Source organism: Salvelinus alpinus, chromosome 30 (genome assembly GCF_045679555.1).
Source record: "Salvelinus alpinus chromosome 30, SLU_Salpinus.1, whole genome shotgun sequence".
NCBI lineage: Eukaryota > Metazoa > Chordata > Actinopteri > Salmoniformes > Salmonidae > Salvelinus > Salvelinus alpinus.
Window position 1 is genome coordinate 32894806 of NC_092115.1, and position 12498 is coordinate 32907303.

The window sequence follows — 12498 nt, forward strand, 5'->3', positions numbered from 1 at the left end:
TTCTGGAGGAAACGGGTACAAAAGTATCTATATCCACAGTTAAACGAGTCCTACATCAACAAAACCTGAAAGGCTGCTCAGCAAGGAAGAAGCCACTGCTCCAAAACCGACATTAAAAAAGCCAGACTACAGTTTTCAACTGCACATGGGGACGAAGATCGTACTTTTTGGAGAAATGTCCTCTGGTCTGACGAAACAAAAATTTAATTGTTTGGCCATAATGACCATCTTTATGTTTGGAGCCAAAGAACACCATCCCAACCGTGAAGCATGGGGGTGGCAGCATCATGTTGTGGGGGTGCTTTGCTGCAGGAGAGACTGGTGCTCTTCACAAAATAGATGGCATCATGAGGCAGGAAAATGATGTAGATATATTGAAGCAACATCTCAAGACATCAGTCAGGAGGTTAAAGCTTGGTCGCAAATGGGTCTTCCAAATGGACAATGACCCCAAGCATACTTCCAAAGTTGTGGCAAAATGGCTTAAGGACAACAAAGTCAAGGTATTGGAGTGGCCATCACAAAGCCCTGACCTCAATCCCATAGAAAATGTGTGGGCAGAACTGAAAAGGCGTGTGCGAGCATGGAGGCCTACAAACCTGGCTCAGTTACACCATCTCTGTCAGGAGGAATGGGCCAAAATTCACCAAACTTATTGTGGGAAGCTTGTGGAAGGCTACCTGAAACGTTTGACCCAAGTTAAACAATTTAAAGGTAATGCTACCAAATACTAATTGAGTGTATGTAAACCTCTGACCCACTAGGAATGTGATGAAAGAAATAAAAGCTGAAATAAATCATTCTCTCTATTATTCTGACATTTCACATTCTTAAAATAAAGTGGTGATCCTAACTGACCTACGACAGGGAATTTTTCTAGGATTAAATGTCAGGAATTGTGAAAAACTGAGTTTACATACACCTTAGCCAAATACATTTAAACTTCCTACTTAAACTGTAAGTCTTACTCGTAGACTAACCTATGCCTATAGATCCATGGTTAAGTTGATTGTTCATGTGCTGCAGTTCCCAGGTTACGAGGTGGAAAATGTGTTGGGGAAGGAGGTGGGCCCCCTCAGCGCTTATGTCCGCGTGGTCACCAGGAAACCTGCACCGTCGATCGGCCTGGAAGAGATCTGCCTCTGAGATCCCGTGAAATCAATCTGTAGGACTAGGAGGCCTCCTCAGCCCAGCCAGGCCCAGGCTCTGTACAGAGCATGAATAGTTAGGGTGGAAAAAATAGATCTGTTTGTGCGTTACTGATATGTTAGGACCCTGGAGCTGACAGCCCAAGGTTAGAACTGAAGGACCAGAGAGGAGTAACATATGTCAGACTATGTCACGTGGGTCCAAATGGTGACTGTAAAATATGCCTGTATGCTGTATATAGCCGCACGTTTCTTTCAAAGTGTTCCCTTGAATATCTACCTCCTAATCTCTCTCTGAAGATGAATGGTGCTTATACTGTGTCAATAAACCTTGTATTATATGTTAGTGTATTTGTTTACCTTTTTCTGTACTTTCTTCCACTAGCTGTGAAAATGTTATTCTCGAGAAGTGGCCCAACTCCAACTGAGGTAGATTCTTGGCCCCAGCAAATCCATATAAAACATACTTTAACCATGCCAAGTAATTTATAATCACATATGTACTAATATGTTCATCCCAAACACACTCATAGACAATGTTGATTTGTATGACTTTTCAGCACTTTTATTAGAGATTCCATAAGACAAATATTTAACGTTTTTTTAATATAAACTATATAAAATTCAAACATGCTCTTGTTCTTACAAAGTTTGGAATTATAAAACATGTACCATATCTGGTATAACAACAACTAAATGAAGTAGTAAAATAATTTAATATAGAAAAACAAATCCCCCAAAAAGATTATGGCAACAATATGGGAGGAAGCCTACGTTTCCAGTACATTTCCAGTGCCATAAATGTAAGCTTGTTTATAATGCATCTGTTACAGATGGTAAGTCTGTGTTGAGGTATGTATTTCAAAAGTTCAGTTAATTAGAAAGTAAGATTAATTGGTCACCGTCTAGCCCCACCCGTGGTCCCCAAAAACGAGGAGTTGTGATTGGGAAGCTGCTTGAAGAAATCTCTCAGGCCAGTGAGCTCACTGGTTAGTTGATCGATTGTTTTGTGTAATCTGTCATTCTCTGAACCCAGTTCAAGCATTTTTTGCTGCATTTCCACGTTGCGTTGCTTTGCTTTGTCCCTACTTTTCCTCACTGCAACGTTATTCCTCTCACGTCTCTGGCGGTACTCTTGGCTGTACCTGTCAAAATTCTTTTTCCCTTTCTCCTTGCCGACCTTCCGAGGAGAGGAGTGGGCTGATTGGCTTGAGAGAGGCTCTGGGGTTGATGGTGGCGTTGGTTGTCCCATGGGAAGGCTCACGGAGGTCTGCGCGCAGTTTTTGATCTGGGAAGGTAACGACGAGGACATGTCATTGTCGCTCCAGTCCGATTCCTGTTTGATCGGTGCACTGAAGACCCCCTTGTCAAATCCACCCTTGAGCTTCCTCTCGAACTCTTTTTGGCTTCCAACTGCGTATGCGTTGGTTGAACAGTTTGACAGCTGCTGCATATTGCTGGACGACGTAGTCGAGCTTGGCATGTAGAAGTCTGTCTTCTCTTGCTTCACAGTGTTGAATAAGTCAAGGAAAAGTTCATCGTTGCAGAGTTCCAGGTGTGGTACTGCTGTCATCGACTCTATGTAGGAGCTGAAGTCGATGGCACTCTCGTCGTCGTACATTGCAGGGGCTGTGTTCAGCTCGGCCATGGTTGTGTCCTCGCCCGTGCCATGATCACTTCTCCCGGGTTTGCAGACCCCCTGAAGACCCCTGCTCAGCTTATTGTCGTAGAAGTTTGTAGGCTCCATCGCCCAACTCATGTTGCATTGTGGAGACACGCACTGAGAATCCAGGCTGTATATATCACACATGAACTCTGCTTTCTGCCCTCGTGGGATCGGACGTCAATAGATTTCGTTACTTAGTAGCCAGGTAGTTGGAACAAGCTTGATACAATGTATCACGCTCACTGTATTACTGGAGCTTCTTCTTCCCTTTCCCCAACGTTGCTTCTTTTAAGTGGTGTTTAGGTTTATTCTAAAATAGTGGCGGTATATTAAGGTCTGTAACTTCTCTGAAGTCTCTGTATTTCGCGGAGTGTATTTTGTATCTTTCCTCTGCTTACGTCAAAGGTTTACCTCCCCCTTTGACAAGCCAGTAGAGTCTAGTTTGAATCACGTGGTCTCCCTAGCTCCCATTTGAGGAGAGAAGGGTGTGCGCACATGACACCCTCTTTCTATACTACGAGTGTATTGGGGGGATTCGATTATGCTGAACCGCGGGGCACCGGTGTATGACCTGTGAGGTCAACGGGCAAAAGCGATGAGGTAGCAGCGTCCTCTCAAATCGAACAGTAATCTGCGCCGCTCTGCCATGTCAACGATGCAGCATGGTGCATTGTCCAGAAACACCACTTTTCCATAAATATGTTTGAATTTTCAATCTAGTTTTCATTGGAAAGGTAGTTAGTGTTTTTCTCAAAGCGGTCACTTGCATGTGAAAACATAGAATCCTACTCATTATGCCACATGCTTAATTACTTAACTTTAGTTTTGAGGCGACTACGCCGTGGGCTTTAAACGGCGAACCTGGCTCACGCCCGGGAGGAAGCCCGGTTCCAAAACGAATGCAATCAACTTTCACCCAGGGCAAAACACGCCAAGGCGCCCGGGCCAGGTGAATCGAATTCCCTAACTGACAAGCGCACAAGTTCATGCTGCGTATGTGGAGCCAGAGTAGGCATCATCGTGTAAACCAGTGGTTCCCAACCGTTGGTACCCCTAAAGTACCCCCTCATGTAGTTTTTACCAGTAGGCCTATGGTCTCATGAGTCTTCTCAAGTACCCACTGTGGGTAGGCCAAGTACCCTTGGTTGGGAACCATTGATGTAAACTGTCAAGTGCACGTCTCTGGTCATATGACATTGTGGGCAGTGGAAATGTTACATAATGAGCAATATTTTATATTCACAGATTTGTGTACAGTATGTGCCGTTGTCTATAAAATAAATGAAATGTCCATGATGGCCCTGGAAAGTAGGTTATCATGGTTATTAATTTGATATAAAGGCATTGTTACTATATAGAAGAATGCAGAGTAATTACTTATGATAAGAGCAATTCTGATGTGTTCCCGGAATTTGTTTCATCCCATTCCCATAAATTCTATGAAAACCTAAAGATATGCATTCTGTATTTTGAGTGATAGTCGAAAAATGTTGACACATTTCTCATGACGCCACCTTGTGGTAAAGGTTTACACTAGCGCCCCTGAGTGGAATTTTTATTTATTTTTATTTCACCTTTATTTAACCAGGGGCCTGTTGCACAAAACTAGGATAAGGGATTAAGCCAGGATATCTTGGTGATCCTGGCTCAATTGATCCGTAATCCGGTTGCACTAAAGATGGATAGGGGGCAGGAGGATATGTTATGGTATAAATTACCATGGAGATTTATTCTGTGGAGCTAGCCTGCTCCAGACCAGGCTAAATTCCAGGATCTATTTAATCTCATCCCTAATGTCAGTCAGCAGTCACCACAAATGGAAACCAATAGTTATTTCACTGCTCACTATACATTGTTATCACATATAACTAGACCCACTGTTATTATTTAAACGTTTGTGATCATTCATTTCAATGATTTTGGATAAAAAATGATTTTTAGATGATGTTGCTATCATTAGATAATTTACAGTTTCCCATAGACTATAAGGCTATATATAAAATGATAGAATATTAGGGCCACAGAGGGGAAAAAAACACAAGTCATAATATTGTAACCAGTTGTTTTAAAGGAGGACAGTTGTTAAAATGACAGATGTGGGGCATTTCGTGAAATTGTACTTCAGTATGGTTTCATAAACAAAGACATGCTGATGTGCCAGAATATTAAGTATCACATTGTCATAAGTATCAAAACTGTAAAAACAATATGTAGCTTTTCTGCAGAAAGAACCAGCCTCATAAATTTATGACTTTATCCTTTTTCTTCAGTGTGGCCCTAGTACTCTGTCATATAAACAAATACACATTCCATATGAATATAAAAACACAATGTGTAACATTATGTTCCTTTATTGAATAAGGACAAAACAAAGCAGGTAAACCATCAGCTCCTTTCGAAACTGAAGTCACAGTGACTCTACAAGATGGAAAGCACAGAATCCAAGCATATTATACAAAATGATACATACACATTCAAAGGTCTGTATATAACACACCCTGCATGTCTGCACACTAAAATAAATGCAGGACAAATCCATACACATCAACTGAACAGACAAATGAATGGATGCAGTAGCCTCCCTGCAGCCTTGTATTACACACAGTATACCGCACAAACATCATAAGAGGCCAAATTCGTCAAACGAACCCAAAAAAAACCAAATTCCTCTGCCACCGCAGGACATATTTAACCAAAATTGAAAGCACACATACTAACTAAAATAATTCAACACATATTGGTCCCTCAGCAGCCGACCACTGTCGTCATCAGGGAAGATTGCCGGATTGTCCCAGTCCATGGCTGGTGGCACTCTGGGGGCCCTCTCCTTCCTCAGGCAGGCCACATTGTGGAGGACAGCACAAGCCACAGTAATATCACATGCCCTAACAGGGCTGACCCTTAATTTGTGAAGGCAGTGAAAGCGTGCCTTCAGGAGGCCAAAGGTCATTTCAACTCTGGCCCTGGTCCTGGCATGGGCATGGTTGTAGGCCTGCTGTGCTTCCTGGGGGTCTGTGAAAGGTGTCAGGAGAAAAGGCTGGCAGCCATACCCCCTGTCTCCCAGCAACACACCAGAGAATTCACCTGTCAACACAAAATCTCATCATTACTACCTCATAAACACAGTGATATTCTTGACACAGCCATGATGGTTATAAATAGGGGTTGTGTGGCTTACCTTGTGATAGGCACTGATAGATTTCAGAGGCCCGAAAGATTCTGGAGTCATGGACTGAGCCAGGCCATTTTGCCACAACATTGCTGATCACACAGTCAGCATTGCAGACCATCTGAAATCATAAGATGAGGAATATTACACCAATCAATGCACATCACTGGCAATGCAGAGTGTTCGTCAATGGACAATATCAAAAAGTTATGTTCACCTGAACATTAATGCTGTGAAAGGATTTCCTATTCACAAAATCGGCCTCATGGGCACCTGAGGGGGCTTTTATCCTTGTGTGTGCAGTCCACTGCACCAATGACATTGGGGAAACCTGTCACACAAAGTAATGAGTATCCTACTATGTGTTAACAGTTGTCCTGTAATTTGTAGATCCTCTTACCTGCAATCCTATAGAACTCCTCTTTGATGTCACAGAGTCTTCTGTGGCCAGGGAAGGAGATGAAGACATCTGCTAATGCTTTGATAGCCAGACACACACTCCTTATTGTGCGGCAAATTGTGGCCTTGTTCAGCTGTTCTGCATCCCCCACTGAGTACAGGAAGGCTCCACTAGCAAAAAAGCGCAAGGCCACACAAACCATTTGCTCCACACTCAGTGCATGGCTCCGTGCAGTGCGGTGCTTAATCCTGGGACCCAGTAGTCTGCATAGATACCTGATGCCATCTGCAGAAAACCTGTATCTTTCATATAGATGGTCATCAGGGAAGGCCAGTGGGTCCAACCGGTCCCTGAAGACCCTTTCTCGCCTGAAGGCTCTCCTCAGCACAAGTGCTTCTTCATCCACCACATCTCGCACGAATGGGCATGCCATTGTCAGAGCAGAAAGGAACACACAATTTTGGGCCTTCATATAGGCTAGTGGCCACACCTGGTGCTGGGGGGGTGGGCAAAAGAGGGCGATGCCTTATAACGATGACTTGGTTGTACTGATTGCTGGGAAAATAAAAAAAACCTTAGAAAGATGCCACCGTCCTGTGTGCTCACAATAAGAGCTCATATGTCATGGCTCACTTGACTTTACGAGAATATACCTAATTTTTATTTTGAGCTGTGTCATCTTCTTGGAGCTGGGGGAGGAAAGAAAAATAATGATTAATACATTTGTGTTACAGTTAGCATACAGTGTACATTGAAGGCATATCTCACCTCCCTCTCAAGTTTTTTTATTTCAAGGTCCAGTTTCCTAATTGTCCTCTTTTTTATTTCGGACTCCAGTGCAAGATTTTCCATCTTTTTCTTCTTGTACTGAATGTCTATGTCTGCCAGTTCTATTTGGCGCCGGAGGTGGTTGCCATACAACTTTCTGATAGCTTGTGAGCTCTGTGAACACAATACAATTAGCGCAGCTGGAATTTGGCAGGATGTGGTGTCCTTTTATTAATACGCACTATGTTGCCAGGCTGGTTTTCCCACTGTATAGCATCTGGGTCCTGTAAAAGAAATTAGATTTTTTGATTTTGATGAGGACTCCTCACCATTGTAGAGTAAATAGTACTTTCACAGTCTTAACATGATACCTCATGCCTTCTGGAATCCAGAGAGATGGTCTCCTCCTCATCATCGTCTCCATCATGTGCTGTTGCTGCTGCACTGGGGCCTTCACCCTATCACATTTAATCGGATTCATATTGAAGCTAGTAGACAAGACATGCCAGGCCTACAGTATGCCTTTGATGGAGTACTCACTGGATCAGCATCGTCTGGTGCTTGTGCTGGTGGCTCTAACAGGAACACAGTGCTGCCAGACACTGCAAGGCAATAGGTAAACCAAAGTCAGACAGTCCAAATTGATTCAATATGAATGTGGTTGTATCCCATGTAGAGATGGAAGGACATACCTTGAATGAAGCGGGTGGCATCTTGGGAGGAACCTATGCTCGTCTCTTTCCCCCCAGGGATCCCCTCTAAGACGGGCCTGCCTTTATTTAGCTCCAAGGCCATGTCCTCTGCTGGGGTAAGGTCAGCCTTTGGTGACCCACCACCCGTGCCTTGTCTGTGGGTATTCTTTTTCACTGCTAAAACAGTACAGACAATGTGTGAGCAGGCACCTTCTGGGTACAATATATGCTTGTGCTTTGTTAAATATTAGTCAGGGACCATACCATTCTGCAGAATGTTCTTGTATTTGATTTTGACCTGCTGCCATGTCCGTTTTGGCCCGTTCATGTTTAATCTACACACACACACACACACACACACACACACACACACATTTAATGGAGTCACACTGCAAAAAATTACTTGGTATTTTTGTCTTGTTTTCAGTAAAAATATCAAAAAATTTATCATAGCTTTATACAGTGTGATGGAGTTACTTTACACAATTTCACTCATATCTGCAGTGCATTTCAATTAAAAATTTAACCGTTTCATAATTACAGTACAACTGCATTTTTGGAGATGTGAATTAAATATTTGAATTGTAATTGTGATGTTTCAGCGGAGCGGTGAGTGTGTAATTGTGCACTACTTACGCATTCAAGCGGTCTGCAATACTTTGCCACGCTTTTTCTCTTTGCTTTATCACTGTGGCGGTGTTGCCTTTCTTCTTAATTATATCTTTTACCTCCTCGTATGCCTCCATGAGGATTTGTGCTTCCGACGGGGAAAAGTACGCGGCTCTAGTTGCCATGGTAAATCAGTTAATCTGTGATCTGTGGCGGGGTCTATTTGAGTGAGCCGTGAGCGCGCACCTATCCAGGATTGGTTTCACCTGGCTTAATGAATCCGTGTCTGCTCATCCTGGCTTGGTCTTTGTGCAACCAATTAAGCCTGGACGCACATGTTTTGGCTTCATTGAGCTCAGCTGAGTCATTTATCCCGGATGTCTTAATTCTACTTTTGTGCAACAGGCCCCAGGTCGCAATTGTAAATGAGAACGTGTTCTCAATTTGCCTACCTGGGGCCTGTTGCACAAAAGTAGAATCCGATTAAATGTGATAGGGTGAAGGCCCCAGTGCAGCAGCAACAGCACATGATGGAGACGATGATGAGGAGGAGACCATCTCTCTGGATTCCAGAAGGCATGAGGTATCATGTTAAGACTGTGAAAGTACTATTTACTCTACAATGGTGAGGAGTCCTCATCAAAATCAAAAAATCTAATTTCTTTTACAGGACCCAGATGCTATACAGTGGGAAAACCAGCCTGGCAACATAGTGCGTATTAATAAAAGGACACCACATCCTGCCAAATTCCAGCTGCGCTAATTGTATTGTGTTCACAGAGCTCACAAGCTATCAGAAAGTTGTATGGCAACCACCTCCGGCGCCAAATAGAACTGGCAGACATAGACATTCAGTACAAGAAGAAAAAGATGGAAAATCTTGCACTGGAGTCCGAAATAAAAAAGAGGACAATTAGGAAACTGGACCTTGAAATAAAAAAACTTGAGAGGGAGGTGAGATATGCCTTCAATGTACACTGTATGCTAACTGTAACACAAATGTATTAATCATTATTTTTCTTTCCTCCCCCAGCTCCAAGAAGATGACACAGCTCAAAATAAAAATTAGGTATATTCTCGTAAAGTCAAGTGAGCCATGACATATGAGCTCTTATTGTGAGCACACAGGACGGTGGCATCTTTCTAAGGTTTTTTTTATTTTCCCAGCAATCAGTACAACCAAGTCATCGTTATAAGGCATCGCCCTCTTTTGCCCACCCCCCCAGCACCAGGTGTGGCCACTAGCCTATATGAAGGCCCAAAATTGTGTGTTCCTTTCTGCTCTGACAATGGCATGCCCATTCGTGCGAGATGTGGTGGATGAAGAAGCACTTGTGCTGAGGAGAGCCTTCAGGCGAGAAAGGGTCTTCAGGGACCGGTTGGACCCACTGGCCTTCCCTGATGACCATCTATATGAAAGATACAGGTTTTCTGCAGATGGCATCAGGTATCTATGCAGACTACTGGGTCCCAGGATTAAGCACCGCACTGCACGGAGCCATGCACTGAGTGTGGAGCAAATGGTTTGTGTGGCCTTGCGCTTTTTTGCTAGTGGAGCCTTCCTGTACTCAGTGGGGGATGCAGAACAGCTGAACAAGGCCACAATTTGCCGCACAATAAGGAGTGTGTGTCTGGCTATCAAAGCATTAGCAGATGTCTTCATCTCCTTCCCTGGCCACAGAAGACTCTGTGACATCAAAGAGGAGTTCTATAGGATTGCAGGTAAGAGGATCTACAAATTACAGGACAACTGTTAACACATAGTAGGATACTCATTACTTTGTGTGACAGGTTTCCCCAATGTCATTGGTGCAGTGGACTGCACACACAAGGATAAAAGCCCCCTCAGGTGCCCATGAGGCCGATTTTGTGAATAGGAAATCCTTTCACAGCATTAATGTTCAGGTGAACATAACTTTTTGATATTGTCCATTGACGAACACTCTGCATTGCCAGTGATGTGCATTGATTGGTGTAATATTCCTCATCTTATGATTTCAGATGGTCTGCAATGCTGACTGTGTGATCAGCAATGTTGTGGCAAAATGGCCTGGCTCAGTCCATGACTCCAGAATCTTTCGGGCCTCTGAAATCTATCAGTGCCTATCACAAGGTAAGCCACACAACCCCTATTTATAACCATCATGGCTGTGTCAAGAATATCACTGTGTTTATGAGGTAGTAATGATGAGATTTTGTGTTGACAGGTGAATTCTCTGGTGTGTTGCTGGGAGACAGGGGGTATGGCTGCCAGCCTTTTCTCCTGACACCTTTCACAGACCCCCAGGAAGCACAGCAGGCCTACAACCATGCCCATGCCAGGACCAGGGCCAGAGTTGAAATGACCTTTGGCCTCCTGAAGGCACGCTTTCACTGCCTTCACAAATTAAGGGTCAGCCCTGTTAGGGCATGTGATATTACTGTGGCTTGTGCTGTCCTCCACAATGTGGCCTGCCTGAGGAAGGAGAGGGCCCCCAGAGTGCCACCAGCCATGGACTGGGACAATCCGGCAATCTTCCCTGATGACGACAGTGGCCGGCTGCTGAGGGACCAATATGTGTTGAATTATTTTAGTTAGTATGTGTGCTTTCAATTTTGGTTAAATATGTCCTGCGGTGGCAGAGGAATTTGGGTTTTTTTGGGTTCGTTTTTTGACGAATTTGGCCTCTTATGATGTTTGTGCGGTATACTGTGTGTAATACAAGGCTGCAGGGAGGCTACTGCATCCATTCATTTGTCTGTTCAGTTGATGTGTATGGATTTGTCCTGCATTTATTTTAGTGTGCAGACATGCAGGGTGTGTTATATACAGACCTTTGAATGTGTATGTATCATTTTGTATAATATGCTTGGATTCTGTGCTTTCCATCTTGTAGAGTCACTGTGACTTCAGTTTCGAAAGGAGCTGATGGTTTACCTGCTTTGTTTTGTCCTTATTCAATAAAGGAACATAATGTTACACATTGTGTTTTTATATTCATATGGAATGTGTATTTGTTTATATGACAGAGTACTAGGGCCACACTGAAGAAAAAGGATAAAGTCATAAATTTATGAGGCTGGTTCTTTCTGCAGAAAAGCTACATATTGTTTTTACAGTTTTGATACTTATGACAATGTGATACTTAATATTCTGGCACATCAGCATGTCTTTGTTTATGAAACCATACTGAAGTACAATTTCACGAAATGCCCCACATCTGTCATTTTAACAACTGTCCTCCTTTAAAACAACTGGTTACAATATTATGACTTGTGTTTTTTTCCCCTCTGTGGCCCTAATATTCTATCATTTTATATATAGCCTTATAGTCTATGGGAAACTGTAAATTATCTAATGATAGCAACATCTAAAAATCATTTTTTATCCAAAATCATTGAAATTAATGATCACAAACGTTTAAATAATAACAGTGGGTCTAGTTATATGTGATAACAATGTATAGTGAGCAGTGAAATAACTATTGGTTTCCATTTGTGGTGACTGCTGACTGACATTAGGGATGAGATTAAATAGATCCTGGAATTTAGCCTGGTCTGGAGCAGGCTAGCTCCACAGAATAAATCTCCATGGTAATTTATACCATAACATATCCTCCTGCCCCCTATCCATCTTTAGTGCAACCGGATTACGGATCAATTGAGCCAGGATCACCAAGATATCCTGGCTTAATCCCTTATCCTAGTTTTGTGCAACAGGCCCCTGGCCAAGATAAAGCAAAGCAGTTCGATACATACAACAACACATAGTTACACATGGAGTAAAACAAACATACAGTCAATAATACAGTGAAAAATAAGTCTATATACAATGTGAGCAAGTGAGGTGAGATAAGGGAGGTGAAGGCAAACAAAATATATATAAAAATAAATAAAAATATAAAAAGGCCATGGTGGCGAAGTAAATACAATATAGCAAGTAAAAAAATAATAAAAAATAAAAAATAAAAAAAATGTCGGGAGAAACGATATCAGATGATGGGCGGATTACCCAGACCTTCAGTAGAACACAATTATTACAATGGAAATAATAATGAAATACTTAC

At 42.7% G+C, this 12498-nt stretch overlaps 4 protein-coding genes across 11 annotated transcripts in view; 2 read left to right on the forward strand and 2 right to left on the reverse strand.

The window, feature by feature from the left end:
• Positions 1-1494, forward strand: part of LOC139560457 (DNA repair-scaffolding protein-like) — a 71029-nt gene extending 69535 nt beyond the window's left edge. Inside the window, exon 20 of the mRNA XM_071377259.1 lies at positions 1027-1494. Within this exon, the coding sequence (XP_071233360.1) occupies positions 1027-1146 (120 nt within the window). The 3' untranslated portion in view covers positions 1147-1494. The remainder of the gene's footprint in view (positions 1-1026) is intronic.
• Positions 1495-1687: 193 nt separating this feature from the next.
• LOC139560458 (CCAAT/enhancer-binding protein delta-like) lies at positions 1688-3214 on the reverse strand. The gene has a single exon (XM_071377260.1). The coding sequence runs from the start codon at positions 2956-2958 to the stop codon at positions 2047-2049; it is 912 nt and encodes a 303-aa protein (XP_071233361.1). The 5' UTR covers positions 2959-3214; the 3' UTR covers positions 1688-2046.
• Positions 3215-5128: 1914 nt separating this feature from the next.
• Positions 5129-8858, reverse strand: LOC139560133 (putative nuclease HARBI1). 6 transcript variants are annotated; one of them, XR_011671871.1, is made up of 9 exons: positions 8108-8858; positions 7844-8020; positions 7692-7753; positions 7523-7609; positions 7152-7435; positions 6384-7072; positions 6201-6314; positions 5993-6104; positions 5129-5898 (listed from the first exon to the last, which is right to left on the reverse strand). XR_011671871.1 is itself a non-coding variant. In XM_071376667.1 (8 exons), the coding sequence occupies exons 5-8, from the start codon at positions 6450-6452 to the stop codon at positions 5528-5530; spliced, it is 666 nt and encodes a 221-aa protein (XP_071232768.1). In that variant the 5' UTR covers positions 6453-7072; positions 7152-7435; positions 7523-7609; positions 7692-7753; positions 7844-8858; the 3' UTR covers positions 5129-5527. The 6 variants fall into 6 exon arrangements, 3 of the variants coding, with proteins under 3 accessions (XP_071232768.1, XP_071232769.1, XP_071232770.1); XR_011671870.1 differs by having other exon boundaries at positions 6384-6938; positions 7037-7072; positions 7844-8858; XR_011671869.1 differs by having other exon boundaries at positions 6384-7325; positions 7394-7435; positions 7844-8858.
• Positions 8859-8946: 88 nt separating this feature from the next.
• Positions 8947-12052, forward strand: LOC139560490 (putative nuclease HARBI1). 3 transcript variants are annotated; one of them, XM_071377320.1, is made up of 8 exons: positions 8947-9035; positions 9123-9164; positions 9233-9406; positions 9486-9521; positions 9620-10174; positions 10244-10357; positions 10454-10565; positions 10660-12052. In XM_071377320.1, exons 5-8 carry the CDS (start codon positions 10106-10108, stop codon positions 11028-11030), a joined length of 666 nt encoding a protein of 221 aa, XP_071233421.1. In that variant the 5' UTR covers positions 8947-9035; positions 9123-9164; positions 9233-9406; positions 9486-9521; positions 9620-10105; the 3' UTR covers positions 11031-12052. The 3 variants fall into 3 exon arrangements, with proteins under 3 accessions (XP_071233421.1, XP_071233422.1, XP_071233420.1); XM_071377321.1 differs by lacking the exon at positions 10244-10357 and having other exon boundaries at positions 9123-9406; XM_071377319.1 differs by having other exon boundaries at positions 8953-9406.
• Positions 12053-12498: the final 446 nt, after the last annotated feature.

What these genes read in the sequence shown, in the direction of transcription:
- LOC139560458 (XM_071377260.1), bottom strand. Translation starts at nt 2,958, where the DNA reads ATGTGTGATATATACAGCCTGGATTCTCAGTGCGTGTCTCCACAATGC.
- LOC139560133 (XM_071376667.1), bottom strand. Translation starts at nt 6,452, where the DNA reads ATGTCTTCATCTCCTTCCCTGGCCACAGAAGACTCTGTGACATCAAAG. An exon ending in TTCACAGCATTAATGTTCAG is followed by an intron (nt 6,105 to 6,200) that starts GTGAACATAACT and finishes TTATGATTTCAG; the next exon opens with ATGGTCTGCAATGCTGACTG. An exon ending in CTATCAGTGCCTATCACAAG is followed by an intron (nt 5,899 to 5,992) that starts GTAAGCCACACA and finishes TTGTGTTGACAG; the next exon opens with GTGAATTCTCTGGTGTGTTG.
- LOC139560490 (XM_071377320.1), top strand. Translation starts at nt 10,106, where the DNA reads ATGTCTTCATCTCCTTCCCTGGCCACAGAAGACTCTGTGACATCAAAG. An exon ending in GGAGTTCTATAGGATTGCAG is followed by an intron (nt 10,175 to 10,243) that starts GTAAGAGGATCT and finishes TTTGTGTGACAG; the next exon opens with GTTTCCCCAATGTCATTGGT. An exon ending in CTATCAGTGCCTATCACAAG is followed by an intron (nt 10,566 to 10,659) that starts GTAAGCCACACA and finishes TTGTGTTGACAG; the next exon opens with GTGAATTCTCTGGTGTGTTG.